The 17,600-nt window shown below is 42.4% G+C and overlaps 1 protein-coding gene across 13 annotated transcripts in view; it reads right to left on the bottom strand.

The window, feature by feature from the left end:
* Positions 1–13,584: 13,584 nt before the first annotated feature.
* LOC310841135 (uncharacterized protein) overlaps positions 13,585–17,600 on the bottom strand; it is a 98,743-nt gene continuing 94,727 nt past the window's right edge. For all 13 annotated transcript variants that reach the window (XR_014562362.1, XR_014562363.1, XR_014562364.1 and 10 more), the window contains 2 exons: positions 16,462–16,628; positions 13,585–14,774 (listed from right to left, as the gene is read on the bottom strand). Coding sequence is in view for 2 of the 13 variants with exons in the window: in XM_083731740.1 (XP_083587866.1) it covers positions 14,732–14,774; positions 16,462–16,628 (210 nt within the window). In the remaining 11 variants the exon portion in view is untranslated. The remainder of the gene's footprint in view (positions 14,775–16,461; positions 16,629–17,600) is intronic.

The raw sequence follows: 17,600 nt of genomic DNA, 5'->3' as shown, positions 1-17,600 counted from the left end.
GATTCTTTTTTTTCATCCCAACATAACATTTTCCATGGGCTGGCCTCCATGAGAATGATTTTGACAGTGCTCCCATGGAAGATTATACACCAGAGGAGGCCTGGATGTGTGTGTGTGTGTCTGTGTGTCTGTGTGCAGAAATGTATAACACCAATTGAGAATAATTGTGCAAAGACAGAGGGAAATTGGCTATTCCCCCCACAGCCTAGCAGTTTTATGCTATTCATTACACATACATAAGAAGTCTTGCTTTAAAAGAGATTTAAGGATTTTCCAATAGTCTACAGTAAATACTTTATTCATTTCTAAAGGACTGCTATGATAACTGGCCTTCTTTTCCCCTTCAGTAATCATTGTCTAAAAAAAGAAAACCTCCAGGAGCACTTCACTTCTGTCCCTTCCCCTGGCTGGCTGCCCAGTCTCAGTATGATGTTTTTAAACCCTTCCCCCCACATGCTACAAGGTTTCTTCAACATTATTATCCTGTGCAGTGCAGCAGGCAGAGAGAGCTGGATGATATGATACCATCCAGGCAGCGATCCACCAAAAGCGGCTTCTTTTTGGCAGAAGATGGAAATAAATACTCAGCAGTATGCACATGTGTGTGTGTGTAAATCTTCCTAGTTATATTGACCAAATGAATCTGCAGAAACCAACATTCATTTCATAAGCCCGGAGAACAAAGAACTTCCATGGTTGTTTTGCTGAAATTCAGCCGTGATTTCAATCTGCATGGAACAGCCAGCTGACAATGAGAGGAATATCTGTTACCAAATAAACATTCCCAGGCTGATCTTGCATGCCTTTCAGAATGAAGCTGATAGCGAGAAGCAAGGGGTGAATAAGAAATGCAGAATCAAACTTTTCCTGTAACTTTCGACAGCTCCACATATATTGGACCTAGATCAGCTTAGGCTGGACTGATATAGGGTCATTTTCATTTCATGTGCCTGAATCTGGCCCTGGGCATTTTGGTGAAAAATTCAAATGGTATGTAATCAACCCGGGCCACAAACCACTGGAAAGTTATCCAGCAGAAGCCAAATTCAGATGAGCAAGAATTGCACAAGAGCACCCGTGGCTCAGATCTGTAAAATCCGTCATGATCTGCCACTGGAGAGAGCTGCCTCACTGCATGTTGAGGGTGGAGACATCCAACTCCCTCCAAACCCAGCCAACATGGCTAATGAAGACAGTTACAGCTCAACAACATATCGGGGCCACAGGTTTCCATCTCTGCTGTATGTATATCTGCTAATCCTGAAATGGAGAACCTGTTGCTCTCTAGATATCACTGAACTCCAGCTTTCATTAGCCCTAACCATACAGCCATGGTCATGGATGATGGGATTTGTGATCCAGTAACACAGGGAAAGCCACATATTCCCCACCCCTGTACTAATAGCACATGATGAAGATTATGAGTTTAGTTCTCCCAGTAGAAGCAGACCTATGCTTGTTCTGTACCACTTCATGCTGAAGATCATAGGGCAAAATATTCCTTCCTATAAAATAAATCTCTGCATTGTAGAAGGGATATCAGGGAGCACTTTTCTCTGACAAACTAATTACATATGTCTGAGTGTAATGTATATCACTCAGTTACGAGAGTCCGCACAAGCCATCTGAAGTAATAGTGTCACAACAGGTTTACCATCTCTGAGAATTAGGCCTAAGGTTGTCTGAGTGAATATTAAAATATCAGCATTGTTAAGCTTCAAGATTAGCCCTGAAAATTTGCCCCAAATGAAATGAGTGAACATAAAACCCAACAGAAACCAATATAAAAATTAGAACAGAACTGGAAAGAGCTAGTTTGTCCTGAGATTTCAGAAAAGGTAAGGCCTTTGTCCCTAACTATCTTTAAGACCTAGTTAGATTTTGAAGCTTTCAACAAAAGTATATATTTATTGTTCCTGTTCTTTTTTCAAAGTTCACAAAGACAAAACCCAAAATGTCACCTAGGGCTTTTTGCACCATAAGAGAGGAAACCGTGAATGGAAGGAGGTTGCCACATCAATAACAAAGGTGTGCAACCTTTTGTCGGATCAAGCATGCAAAACCTGTCAGAGAGGCACTGAAAAGGTCTCTCTTCCTTGACAGACTCTGAGGTGTGTAGGGTTTGTATTTCTTTGTTCCTCAGCATGACACGTATTGTGTCTTGATACACCACGATTATCTTTGCCTTATTGTTAGCCTTGGGCAAAGGTATCATTTACTGTGCCACCCTCGTGACTTCCCCAGTATTGGATAACCTACTTAAATGCTTAGCATCCAGCTCCTGAGAAATATGGACATTGCAGGGCTGTGTCATGCTCCACAGCGCTCATTTTAGCATCCAAATTGTTCTCTCCCTCCATCCTCTCCCCTCCCTTTTCCACTATGGAGAAGTGTTTCTGCAAAGCGTGCCAAAGGGACAATAAGGGAAAGGGAAAGTAGCACAACCATTCTGTGTCTGCTTTTGCACTCTTTGTGCTCTTATTCCCTCTCCCTCTCTCTCCACCCCTCTCCAGAGATCCTCTGCCTTAATTTTTCTCCATGATTGCACTAGATTTATTGCTCCAGTAAATTCTGCAAAAGGAGGAAAAGGGGGGGGCAGCATAGGTACTCGAAGACCCCAGGGAATGCCAGCATAAGATCACCTGACTGCTCTCACAATGCAGTAAAAAAAAAAAATTCCTGAGGCTTCCATTGCTTCTCCAGGACTAATCCTGAGCAAAATATGAGAAAGGTAGTAGCAGTGGTGGAGGAATATACCTGCATTTGAAAGAGAAAAGGTAAGAGACATTGACAAGCAGGCAAGGGAATCCCACCTGTCCCTTTGGAATATAAGAGATAAAGGAAGCCGTGAAAAAATGCATATTGTATTATTTTAAAAATTTATACCCCGCCTTTCTCCTCCAAAAAGAGGCACTCAAAACAGCTAAGTACAACCTGAAAAATAAAATTAATAAATATTGCATCATTAAAGCAACACATCCACGTCAATTAAAGTGCACTGAAAGCACATGGCTTTCTGCAGAGAATCCTAGGAGTTATGGTAATCACTTTTCACATCTATTGTCAAGGAGAAAGGAACAGCGTATATTTTGTACCACGGTTGATGACTCCTTCACCAGTGTCAAGGAGTTATTTATACACACTCAATCTAGAGTAGTCCATAGGTCTTCAGAGACATTTGATCAAATCTTTTTGCAGCTTTGGACTTCCATACCCTGATTCAGAATTCTGTAAGCATGGAGACGGGGACGGCCAAACCAATACGCAGAGTGAGGCAGCCACTCCAGGCAGCAGATTTTAGATGTCATGAAAGTGCAGAAAATTGTTAGTTAGTTATTTTAACATGGTTGTATATTTACTCTCAGGGACGCGGGTGGCGCTATGGTCTAAACCACAGAGCCTAGGGCCTGGCAAGCAGAAGGTTGGCGGTTCGAATCCCTGTGACGGGGTGAGCTCCCATTGCTCGGTCCCAGCTCCTGCCCACCTAGCAGCTCGAAAGCACATCAAAGTGCAAGTAGATAAATAGGTACCGCTCTGGCAGGAAGGTAAATGGTGTTTCTGTGCGCTGCTCTGGTTCGCCAGAAGCGGCTTAGTCATGCTGGCCACATGACCCGGAACCTGTGCACTGGCTCCCTTGGCCAGTAAAGCAAGATGAGCGCTGCAACCCCAGAGTCATCCACGACTGAACGGTCAGGGGTCCCTTTACCTTTATATTTACTCCCGGGGAGAGGCACTTGCAGGATGTTCTCACTCAGATGTCAACACAACTTTCTACAAGGGCACATGGTGGTCAGAAAGAACTATTATCATTGATGTGCTGAGCAACCCAAAGGAGACCACAGGTCTGAGGAGCTGTTGCCTTGAAAGTGACTACCTTCAAGCAGCTGTCTAGAGAAACCACTATTAATTTGTCTAATCCTCTTGTCTAATCCCAAGCCATTTAGGGTTTTAAATGTCAAAACCAGCCCTTTAAACTGAGCATCAACACCATGAGCCCAAACTGGTGCCATGGAATAATACTTGCTTAGCTACTTGATGGAGGCATTCCGGAGATGTCATCTCTCTCTTGTGCCACTCTTGTGTGCACACCAATAAATTGAGGTCCACAAAAAAGATTCCATTTATGTACTGATAGGTGCAGTTCCAGGAAGGCCCCCACCACCCAAAAAGAGGAAGTAACCGAACAGAGAACCCGTCATTTCTGCACACAAAAAGAAATCCTGTTTGCATTGCTTCAGAAATAAAGCTAGGTGTCATAATGAAATTGCGCAGATAAAGTGAACAGATTTGCTCCCATGCTCAAGAAGGCATCTCACGTTATTTTTAAGTAAAATGATGAATGCCAGGAGCTCAGCCTACACTCGAGTAGGACCCTGGCAGAGACACATGCCCGACTGGCATGTACTCTCCCTCCTGGTCGATCATTTGGGAGCTTCAAAAGCTTTCTTCTGCGCAAACATCACAGCGACCGATGCCAACAGACATCGGCACACTAAGGGATCCGCAGAGTTTGCACAACATGCATAACAGACCTCAGCAACTCAGCATTTTGGCTAATCTACTTTATTTGCATATAAACACACACGGAGCACTGCAACATGGCTCCCTCTCTCTCTAGCACCAGACAGCAAAGAGAGAAAGAACAAAGGACAATAGTCCCACTTCACGGCACGGAACACAGTAACACAAACATCCTGTCTTTGTCACTTCCCACTCTGTGGAGTCAAAACATATACCGTCATGTGAAAGACAACAATCCCATGACAGCAATCATGGAGCAGGGATTCTGACAACTTGCTTATCACCCATTTGCAACTTTTTATTGCCAATGCAGAGGATGAAAGAGTATGTAACTTTCATGTGCCTGTCTCGGAGCAGTTGCAAAGTGGGTGTGGCTTAGGGACTGAAACAGTTCCAGATATAGCAAGTGACAAAAATCACTTGGGTGGAAAAAGCCTCTCTTGTGTATGCGTATACTTGACTGAGTTGATAACCATGCTGTACCCAGAATATAAGGGGAAAGATCCCTATCTCAACACCCATAAAATGCTTACTTTCAGCCCTTATCACAGTTGGGAACTTTATGTATTGCTCAGTTTCAGAACGTATGAGCTGTTTTTATTTGTACCTCATTTATGGGGAAGAAAAGAGGAGCCTGCCACTGTAAACTGTCAATCCAGAAATGCATGCAGGATGCACACACAGAAGCCTCCTTAACTATCTCATCACAGCTGTACAACATCAAGCTAAACAAAATGTCTCAGAAAGCTGCTGTCTTTGCTGCTTGGCATGTCGCAGATTCTAAATTCTTTTTTTACATCACGGGAAAAATGAAATAAAGGGAAGTGGCGAGAAGCCCAGCGCCAGCCTGCTGCTTAGCATTTTCATGAACACCAAGGTACAAGAATCAACCTTTTTTTGTCAATGTTATCCCATTGTTTGAAACAGTGATCTGAAAAGCCTAACCTCCACTCTCCTTGCTACTGGATTAGAGGATTAAAATAAAGGACACTTGAGTTTATTGATTTAATGAGCTATGGGGGAAGAGGGGGGGAAGCTTCCCTAGTGAATAAAGGAGAAGAATACAGGGTGCTCACAGGTACCATCTCTCAGGGATGTCTTTCCCAATCTTCCATGCTCGGCTTTATTTATGTATTTGGCTGAAATAGAATGACCCTCAACATTCCATGTTGTTCAGTATCATGTGTAGCAGGCAAATAAGGGCATGCCTTGGTCTCCAATTTTCTCTTTCAGTGTGGGAGGAAGAGGGGAGGCAATATCAAGAGATACAGGGATGCTACACGTTCCTTCACACTCAAGTTAGCAATCCTTAATAATCGAGACAAAGCAGGGCAGAAGGCAAAGAAATAATACCTCATGCCTACAAAATAACGGTGGGCGGACTTCATTATTTTCCTAAGCAATTTCATTAGCAAAGAATCCCCTGCCTCACCCACACATGGCACAAGCTCTGAGCAGCAAAATAAGTTGTAATGCTTCATGCATGTTGATGAAGCTCGGGGTCATCCAGACAGAGTTTGGTAAATTAATCTCCTCCCATGGATCTCTCTAACCATTTGTGGGTTCTCCCTTCCACTCCCTTCATATTTAATACGATACACCTCATATTTTTTCATAATAATAACATAATATGTGTCATTAACAATTAAGTAAAAGAAGTCATCTTCGTTCCCTTTGTATCCACCATGACCAGAAAGTATCTTATTAAGAAATGGTCATTTGTCCTTCTATCAGGATGCATTTTAAAATTTGCTAGATTGAATTTCACTACAAATTTTCTCCATAAGAACAGCTCAGGACACATAGGAACACACCTGGAGGATGCTTAATATGCAGGACACATAGGAACACACCTGGAGGATGCTTAATTTTCACATTCGGCACTGTCCACATAGGGAACTAGCAGCCATCTTCCTACATGAGGCTAATAAACTTCCCAACATGAACAGCCACCCCTCATACTGTCTGCATCTACACCTGTTAGGCGGGGTTCACCTAATATACCCTGTCAGTGGAACCTGTGCACAACAGCTTCTCTTTGTGCTACAGGGCTCTCCCCTCTCCTCCCCCCATACTCCCCGAAATTCACTCGGAGGAGTCAGAAGAACCCCCCAGAACAGCTCTGGGGCAGGGAGATTGTTCCGTCGGGGAAGCTGATATGCTTGCACAAATAATGATGATGATGATGACGGTGATGATAATAATAATAATAATAATTTATTACTTATACCCCACCCATCTGGCTGGGTTTCCCCAGCCACAAAGAGAACATTTGCAATAGTGCAATGTTGAATTCTTCCCATTACGTTTGTGCTGGTATAATTTGAAGACTTCCTGCATATGCTGTTAAAATCCTTAGCAGTATGGAAAAGTCTCTGGAATCCTAGATAGGTGTATTATATATAATATGCTATTTCAACAATACTGTTAAATAAATCATATGCCCTGTGATAATTTTGCTGCCCCAGTGTGTGGTATCTTGCAAAAAGAGACTATCTAGGAGAAGATCATTTTCAAAAGACAGCTTTTAACCCTATTAAATGATCTCCTTATCCTTCCCCTTCCCCACAGCTCCTTTGCTTTGTAAAGGCGAGCACTGCTGAATCCAGGGGGCAAAATCATTACTTCCCAATTATCTTTAGCCACAGAAGATAACCTCTCTCTGTCAGCGCTGTTAAAATATGTGCACAGTTCTGATGTATAGACAGTTGTGAAATACAGGCGGAAGAACGCCACAAATGCCGAACAGAAAAGCATCCCAAATGAAGCGCTTTTATTAAAGTATAATCGCTAGGATAACTAATCACATCAATACCACATAGCTAATTAAACCCATTATAGTTACAATTCCCATGGAGGAGAGGTCATACAAAGCAGCCATCCCCCTTGACTCTGCTATGCTAAGAAAAGCTGTAGAAATTAAATAAAGTACACTGCGTTTCATTCAGGTTCAAAAGAGAAAAGTTGAACAACTACACAGTGGTTAAACAAAGGAACCCCAGGAAGGCGGGTTGTGGCTGTACATTCGTCGGTGAGATTTTCAAAGGCCTCCTCATAATTCACCTAAGATGCCATTAAGGTAAAAGAAATGAACTGGAGAAAGTATCACGCCAACCAATTTGGAGGGGGGGAGGGGGAAACCCAAACAAAGGTCTGTTGTAAGAACACAAAGAATGAAGGCAATCCACCAGCTTCACAAAAGAACTATTGATAATGGTGTTTAAAAGGCTGATAAATTAAGGAGGGTATGAAAAAGTTGGCCTGCATGTGTAAATGAGTATGAACTAGACCTCAGGAGTTACAGTTGGCTTGGAGCATGTTTGGCACCCTTTCTCTGCGGCACTTCTGCTGTAACATTCGGAAAAGATGGTGCACAGGAGGAAAGCAGAAAGTAAAGAGGGCTTTTCACGAACAGTTTCATTTCCCTGTGTTGCTTTTCTGCAGGGCATTCTGCCAGCCTGTTCTACTCCTACCCTTCATGTCTTTGACGACTGACTCCCCTTTATCCAGCGTTCCCAACTGTTCCAACATTATCTATGAGGACTTCAAGGTTTTCAGTGATAATCCTTAGCCTTTTCATGGCTTTTCCACAGACATAATCCTTAGCCTTTTCATTGCTTTTCCACAGACAACACCTCTTCTTCCTCTGGATCATTTAACTCACTTATTTGTGCCCCATCGAGATCCAGCACAGCCTCCCCCAACTTTGTGGCCGCCAAATATTTTGGACCACAGCACACATTATATCCATCTATTTGCTATGCTGGCATGGGCTGATAGAAGATGCATGGGGTAGATAGATGAATCATCCATGTGGATTAATTAATGAAAGAAGTGGCTGGATCTCTAGATCCTAAGTGTGGGGCTAAACACACACATCAGCAAGAGAAAGCCCACAGCAGAGTATTAAAATCACAGAATCATGCAGCACAGTGAAATGTGAGGTATATAGGCTGTTAGACCCTTTAAATATCCTGTTTAGGTCATTTACACTACTTCCCCTCTCTGTCCCTCTTGCAACGAACAAATCACATCATTTAGTAAGTTTAAATGCTCTACTTACAAAACTCCAAAGGTCAGATTCATGTGTTATTCCATGCAGCAACAATTAAACACAGGCAGAAATCTTGGGATACAAAACATAGTGAAATAGTTCTAAGCATGTGGTCTGAGCTTGTAGCAAGAAAGCTCAGGCACATCTTATCTTGGTGAGTTCACATGGTGACAGAGAATGAACAAAGGAAGAAACAACTTCCTTTCTTCCAGGTGAGGAGTGTGACCTAGCGGAGTCTAGGAATACAATTGGTTTTAACCCCTTCACGCATTAACTAGCCCTATGCTTGCTAGTTATATTTGACAACAATTTCCCACAGGTTGGAAGTCCAAATCATCAGGAAGACAACAGGTTGGGGAAGGCTGGTCTAGGATGACTCTCTCTCTCTCAAACACACACACACACAGAGTGAGTGAGTGAGTGAGTGAGTGAGTGAGTGAGTACTAGGCCTGCCAGAGATATCTTATGCTCTCCCTACATCCATTACAGAGATGTATAAGTTTTATAAATAAGTACAACTGAGGAGACTGCCAGACCAATATGTGCTATGCAAAATGCAAGAGGTTCAGAGCCCCCGCATGCTCCTGGGTAAAATGCCATCAATGTTCATCAGGGCCTAAGCAAGACCAAATTAACCTTCATCAGGACCAAATTAACCTCCAGATTAAAAACCAGATGTACAGTGGACACATGGGGAAATAATCTGATCAGACCTGATTATGAGTTTTAACTGGGATTGAGCGTTCACCTCCTGCTAATTGTAACTTGCTCAAGGAAGTCCTAGGAGAAGCGCGAGTTAGAACTGAAATCTCCTAGGTCCACATTCAGTTCTTTATCACCAGACCATAATGGATCTTAGCTCCAGTGTATAATTCACACAATGAGAGATGTAGCAGCTCCTTTTTCAAGGCTGTCTGTTCTGGAGACTACGAGAGACTGCTCTTTTCTGGATGTTATGACTTGCACTAGTGGTCTCTTATCTCTCATGGCTTCACATCTGCTTTATCGAGCTCTTTTCGTCTCTTCTTCGTAGTTTCTGTTTCTGTCCTATTTGAAATAAGAAACTGTCTGCAGAGGGCCCGTGTGATTATTTTGCTTTGTACTGTTCCCAGCATATGATTACCATAAACAGGATATTGTAATGACCATGTTATCATGCAGAGTGGAAAGAACTGCTTTCTCACCTGGCAGTTGTCTAGCTTGCTAGCTGGTGGGCATAATCACAACTTATTTGTGGCCAATTAGTTGCCAGAGGAAGCTTCTGAATTACATTTGGATGACTAGCCACCAGCAGTGCACCCAGAACCCACAGGGCTCCTCCGGAAATCACACCCTCCTGCAGGTTGAGGCTGGAAATATCTGCTTGGTTCTAACTCAGTTTTCCCAACCTGCTCCCCTCCAGATGTTTTGGTCTGCAGCTCCAATCATCCTTAGCTATTGACCATGCAAGGCACCAGGAAGGGGGAGGATGTTTTAACTGAAAGCTAGCTAGAGACATGAAGAGCTTCTACACAAATGCCTTTGAAGGCTTTAAATCAGTTCCAATCATTCACAGACATTCCCATTCCTAACAGTGTACAAGGACTGGCTGAATTAACACAAGAGGACATGGCATCCATCAAAACATACTATTAATTTTAAGTCCCAAAACAGAAAGTACCTCTTTAATTAGGTGCTTTGCATTGCACTTCCTCTTTAATTAGATATTTTGAGTTGTACTTCCCATTTCCTGGATACTATTGCCAAATGGGTGGACTCTGAAATCATGGAGGGAGATCCTAAATTCAATCCCTGGCATCTCCAGGTAGGGCTGGGAAGGAATCCTGCCTGAAATCCTGGAAAACTGCTTCCAATCAGGGTTGACAGTCCTGAGCTACATGGAACAGTGATCTGACTCTGTAAAAGCCAGATTCCTTTGTTCCTATGGAACTCTGAATCAAAACCAGTGACAGGAGCAATTTGATTTGTATTATTACAAACACTGCTGCTTGGGTTTCTGGAGTTATGTTGCTGTGGGACTAGTACCATGTGTTTGTAGTAAACTATCATAATGTTAACTGGAAGTCAATGATTTTCAATAAATAAATGCCTTATTACAGGAACACTGGGAATCTGTGGTCCTCTTTCCTGCAGAAGAAACTCATCCTGAACTTTCCATTGCTTGTTGAAGAGGAGACATTAAGAGATACGCTGCCCTTTCAGTAAGGTGGAAGAGAGAGGAAATACCTTGCCTTTTTTTTTTTTAGCTGTGTCAATCTGTCTCTCAGCAGAGACACTTTCTGCAGGTGCACACACTCAAATTCTCTATCCAGATAAAAGTCATCCTCTTCCACAAGCACTAAAACTATGCTCAGATTTTGAGATGCACATAAAGTCTAGAGAGCTTCCACTCTGTCTGCAGTGAGTTAAAGGGAGTTAAGCTATTTTGGAAAAGGGGATGTTACATTTTTCCACATGTTTTCAAAACCAGCTCCTTTTTCCAACGAGGACCTGAAATTAGCCCTTTGCGATGCAAAGAACTGCACATGATATGAAGAGTCATGGCAGTGTTTATTTTCTGACCCCGGCACTGGAGAAAGAAGGAGAGTTCTGTGAATGTGCTTCTATCCTTCCACATCAGCGCTGCAAGCAACTCATTGCAAACTCAAGCTCCCAGAAGCTTTGACTGCTTTTTGCCACATTGGAACAGTTTATTCTATTAAGCACACAGCATTCTAAAAAGTCGTGTACATGGGGGAGCGGCCAATTTTATTCTGTCCTGTTTAGAAAAGTTGTCTTGGCAAGCATTCCCAAAAATTTAAGAACAGGAAAAACAAACATCAAAAAAATGAGTACACGCTCTTCCTGAACAATGACTGGCACGTAAATATATCATCCTTGAAAATTCACAATTAAGGGAAATATAAAATAATTAAAAATACCCACAACAAAACAGAACCTCAGGAACAGGATACTAACCTAGAGTTTTAGCTTTAAATGTTGTACATTTTCTATTACAGCTAAGACAAGCATAAAGTTCATAATGTCATGCATATTCCAGATATTCTGGTAAAGTCATTTAACATTCTACAACTTGAATACAGTTCAAGTTCCAGTTTCGTTAATGTACTGTTGTTCCTTATTCATACCACAACAGTTCTATGAAATGGACTGGGACATACTTTAAATGAATTGACTTCCAGAGCAACAGCCTTCCTGATAGATTCCACATTGGGGCAGCCATTCAGATTAACTTCCAGTTCTTGTTCTGACAGTGCCCGCTTCTAGATTGTCATACTTTTTCACCGATCTTCCCACATTTGGAGTGCACCTTCATATAACCACGCAGCCACATACCACAGAGAAAGTGGGTATGTTAATATAATATATTAACATATGTTAATATGTTAATATAAACCATGGCAGCTAAATAGTGTTCCTTGACAACCGTTCTACTTCCCATTCACAAGATGGAACTGAAAAGAAAACTGATGAGAAACTGAAGTAGAAAGTGATGGATAAAAAGCACTTGATTACCATGCAAAATTTGGTAAAAAGAAATCAAGAGCATTGCTCAGTATATGTTTTGTCTGGAAGTTTTCCCTTGGCCGAGGTCAACTGACATGATCAACTTGCTATAGTAGCATGTGTTTAAAATCATTCTGGCTGCCCATTGCAGCAATCAGCTACAACTTCACTACAGAGCCAATATTGCATGTCAAATTCACAGTGTGTGGCTAGACCCTCATGCACAAATGCATCTTGGGTGCACATACACTTATGCTGCTGAATACAGTCATACCTCAGGTTGAATATGCTTCATGTTGAGCGTGTTTGAGTTGCGCTCTGTGGCAACCCAGAAGTAACGGAGCGTGTTAATTCCGGATTTCACCGCTCGCGCATGCGCAGATGCTCAAAATGACATCACACGTGTGCACAGAAGCAGCAAAAAGCAACACGTGCATGCGCAGACATGCTGTTGCTAGTTACGTTTGCTTCTGGATGCGAACAGGGCTCCGGAATGGATCCTGTTCGTATCCAGAGGTACCACTGTATGCATATAGCCCTTTGGTAATCTTTATACAGTATTGTATCACCAATTCATTAGCTCTGTAAAGGGCCGTAGTTAGGGAGTGGTGAGATGGGCCCCTTCCAGGGGTGCAGGTGATTGGGGGGCACAAAACTGGCTAAAAAATATGTCCATAAATATAAATATTGATTATTGCCTCATAAGAAATGGTTTTAAATAGAGGGTGAATTGAATGGGTGGAGGAGGCAGGTTGGAGGAGAGGCGGAAGGAAGAGCTAATTTGTCTGTGGCCAGGCGGCACAATCTGGGAGGTTCTGCCAGGGGCGCAAGATCATCTAGCTACAGCTCTGGAGGCCACATTGCCACTACTCTCTATCGCATGATTAGCAACCCTCTCACAAAGGTCATTTTATTGCACAAAATTCTACCAGTAAATCAGCACAAGCTTTTAAACTTATACTACATCATATTAAAAAAAAATCATAAAGATGAAATTCACTGCTTAGCGGTCCATTTTATCTGGTTAAACAGGTACAATGAACAGGTCAGACTTTCAAACAATATCTTATTCTTGGTAAAACAGGGTATATTATACATATCTGCTGAGATTCCTCCAAAATGCACCTTGTAACTTGGGGTCGCCATCCCATAAACATGGAGTCCCCCAAATGGCATTTGTGGGCACCATGGCACATTACACACCCCCTTGGTGTCCCGCAATTCCCTGTTTTATTATATTTTTTAAATGATACTTTTTAGGGGGCTTGCTTGGTTGTGGAGGTTGCATTTTAAAAAACAAAAAGCTGAAACAAACCAAAGTTGGCAGATTGCCCCATTTCTGTTTGAGGCATATGATGTGGACATGTCCTGAAATGCAGACCTCAACAGAAAGATAGTTACCTCCATCCATGGTATGTATGCTTTTCCCTGAGGCAACCTTTATAACATAACTGGACAAACCACGCCTAATCATCAGTGGAGAATTTATAATAACAGTCATAGTCAATTTATTTCTAGACCACATTTTTCCTCAAATACATCTGTGCTCATGGTGGTTCACATAAAAAACCAAATACATGATCTAAGTACATTAATAACACGTAATAAAGAGCACAACTACAATATAGCACTGAAGAAAACCAGCAATTAGCAATTTGTTTAGCATGCCTCAAAATTTAAGTGAGCATAAAGCTTAGAAATAGGTCCAGTTAAAATATCCTGATTTCACATCCAAAAGTAGTCCCAAAGCAGGTGACATCCACGCATGCACACACACCAGCCCCAAGCACTTAATGTATGAACCCCAAAGTCCAGAAAGTCCCCTCAGGGTTCTTCTGAAAGCAGTTCACTTATGAAGATGTTCAAGGATGGAGAGTGAAGACAAGGCAGGGGGGATGAGCCTATTTTTCTTCATGGCCCTCCAAACTTCCTTATTCACCAACTAACTTAATGGTTAAGCATAGCCATTCTTAACTGCTTATCTACTGCATATTGAGATGTCCTTCAAGCATAGTAATGTACTAGTTGCAAGGATACAGCTGCAAAACCACAATTCTACGATTCTATTGAGTTTTTCTCTTTCAAGATCTGTTTCTCATACAGTTCATATCGGAATTGTCACTGAATGAAGCTCAGTGCAGATTGATCAGATGACAGTTCCCCATGTCAAGATTCAATCCAGGAGGAAGCCTGGTTTGTGATCACTTCAATCCATTGTGACTTCACTTGGGGAACTGTCATTTGAGATGCAGGAGTTTTTGCTTCATGGCATTTTAAATTGGCTTGTGTACCTCCTTGCATGTTTAAACATAGAGATTCCCTTGTGTTTAAGAGAGTTACTGCCTCCAACCCAACTTACTAGTTGCCAGTTTTTCATTCTCCTAATAATGCATTTTTATAGTTTATCAAGTGGTGCCTGCTAGTAATACAATCAAAAGTAGTGGATCAAATAATTTCAAATGTTCCCTTGCTTCCGCTCTGCATTGTTTGCTGTCAATACCTACTCCATTCCATCACTGCGGTTGTCTGGCCTGGTACCACATTTCTCAACTGACAGGAATGGTGAGCGCAGGGGAATGTAGTTGAAATGTCTCCAAGCATCACCTTTAGGAATGCCATTTGTTCAATATTCATATCATTTAGTCTTCCTCAGAAGTCAATAGCAACATTTTCAGCAGTACCAAATATGAAGCTGGAACAAAAAAAAGTAGAAAGCTTTGAATATTATTGCTGCTTTCAAATGTTTCAATGAGCAATATCCGTTCAGCAAAAGTGCATCCAATGTATGCTTCACAGCTTGTGATGAAATCAAAACTTAGAAACATTCAGAAATTAATCCCCCTCCCCAACAGTTCCAAAAAGCAATCAATTGCATTAATTTCTAACCTTCCAAAAGCTGTCTGGGTAAGAAACATTGGAGCCTTGTAATGAGCCATGTCTACCTAGGTGACTCCTTGCAAAGTAATCCACAAGATCCAGTTATCAGTGGATTGTTGAGTCTTGTGGGGCACTTTGCAAGGGGCTCCACAAGACTTGACAATCAGCTTACTGTTTGTGCTTTGCGGCTTGTAACTTTGTCCACAGTTTCAAAATAAAAGCCCACCTGACATCAAACTTAGCCTACAGGGTGGCGGAGTCCATCAATCAGATACAGTTTCCCACCTCTAACCTAGGAGTTCAATAATAGCTAGATATGGCTCATCCCATGTTGCCAGCTTTCCCTACCCAGAACCATGGGAACTCTAGGTGCCGCCACCACCCTAGCAGAAATAGATAGTTCTCAGCATGCTCAGTAGTGTCTACTACAACAGGTAACCCTGGGAAAGAGTTTCCAAATCATACTGGCTCAGTCCATTGAGAGAGAGAATTCCAGTAGTAGAGAGTAGCAATAGAGAAGGTGTTTGGTTGAGAAATTCAGGGTGTAAGAAGCAGAAGAAGACCAATAGCGTAGAGAGAAAGGTGATAGCGGCACAAGGAAGGAAGGTGTTATATATGCAGGCATTGTAGGCCAAAGCTAGGCTTTATGCATGCAGCCTGAGCTCAGGAGCTTCATCTGCATAACAAAAGACAGAGAGGATTCTAAAATCCTCCAGTGACATTGTTAGTAGCTGGCAGGTTGCCAATCCCTGCTGAGATAGAACCAGTGTTGTGATTTGCTAATTGCAGTATTAAAGCAACCTATCACGGGTGGCGGGGTGTATGTTTTACCTGGGCCGGCTTAAGGTGTATATAGTGGCCAAATGCCCCTGTTTTTCATTCTTATTCTTATTGTTCCTGATGTTCCAATAAATCAGTTTTGAGCTGAATCTCGGTCTTGGATCATGCCTGAACCCACCTACACTTCGGAATGAAGTGGAAGGAATGAAGGAATGAAGGAGGGAGCGAGGGAAGGAGGGAGGGAGGGAAGGAAGGAAGGAAGGAAGGAAGGAAGGAAGGAAGGGAGGGAGGGAAAGATGGAGAAAAGGAGTGTGGGCATGTAAAAGAAGGATAAAAGAGAATGTGAGGGGAAGGGGGGAAAACCATGGCAAACATCTGACAGCTTCCTCAGCACTAACGCGGCTGGATAGAGCTTACCTGTTATTAACTGGCTTTCCAAATGCAATCCCTTACAACCACAGCTAAAGTATGACGACTGTGGTAGCTGTCAACCTGGTGTGCTGAAATAAAATATTTTGCTATGTGTTCTACAAAAACCTTTGAATGTTTAATCCTTTGGGGATTAGAAACAAGAAAGTAGCCTTTTTGAAGTATTTAGGTGAATAAAAATGAAATTAAATGCATTTTAAGGAGCTGCTGATTTTTGCTGATGGCCTACTAATTTTGTTATTATTACAACTGAATTTATTCCAGGCACATTATAGTTCTCAGCTAAGTCTCACCTCATGGTATCCCATCCTGTCGGTTTCTTGTATCTGTATCTTGTGAACAAAGGCTCTTCTTTTACAGGGCTGGGAGCCTGTGGCCTTACAGTTGTTGCTGAACTACAACTCCCATCATCCCTGGCCTTCTTGACTGGGGCTGATGGAAAAATGTACAGCAGAAAGGTCTGAAAGACAACCATGTATATTTTGTTCTTAGAAGACACTTTACTATTATATATTCAACTTCACTTTGCAGTTACATGAATGAGAAAAGGGTGAGGTAAAATTCAATGCAATTTAATTATGACATATAAATGTGTTGAGGAAAAGAAGGGTACATAATCCCAGTGACCTTCAGATAAGCTGTCATTGAGAAAAACAAAATCTGACTATGGAAAGAGGTCTTGACTGAAGCATCGTTTTGCTATCAGCACACAAACAATGAGTTGAAACATCATCATCAAAGTGGTGAATGGCAATGATTAACTTATCATCATCATCATCATCATCATCATCATCATTTAAACAGATTTATAAACCTTTCAAAATCTCCAGTATTACAAATATCAGAGTGGTGTACACAAAACCAAAAATAAGTATGGAATACATACTAAAAATAACACCACTATATACTATTATAAAACTGTCCCACAAGGACCCACTTGCAAAGTCACATAGCTCATGCTTAAGCTGTCAGTGGATACCTTCTTGCCCATTGTGGTGGTCTACACTCACTGGCGGAGGAAGAGGAGTGTGGGGAGAGTGCACCACTCCCGGCAGCACAATCCCGGTGGCGTGCCATCATGGCTGCCCCTGCCCACCCGCGCTGGGCACCACACCTCTGCAGGTGGCATGCCACACCCCTGGGATGCACGTCACGACCCTGCAGACAGCGCGTCATGCCCCCGGGACGCGTGCCAGCCCTCCCCACCTACTATCCCCCCCCCCCCGGAGCCAGAGCATGAAGCTCCGCCACTGTCTACACTGAAGAGGGTCCTGGCTATCCAGTTCTGTCCTATATATTTGTGTAAACCATGTTGTGTACCATGTTGGCTGATCTCACAGAATTGTTTGTCCATCCCTGCACAATACATTGCCATGGAGAGCATGTTGCTGTTATCACAAAGGAACCTCATAATTGGGTGTGGCAGTTAAGT

Source organism: Podarcis gaigeae, assembly GCF_964106915.1.
Source record: "Podarcis gaigeae genome assembly, chromosome: 3".
Taxonomy (NCBI): Eukaryota; Metazoa; Chordata; class Lepidosauria; order Squamata; family Lacertidae; genus Podarcis; species Podarcis gaigeae.
The sequence above is the reverse complement of the archived record's forward strand: the minus strand, read 5'-3'. Positions and strand labels throughout refer to the sequence as shown.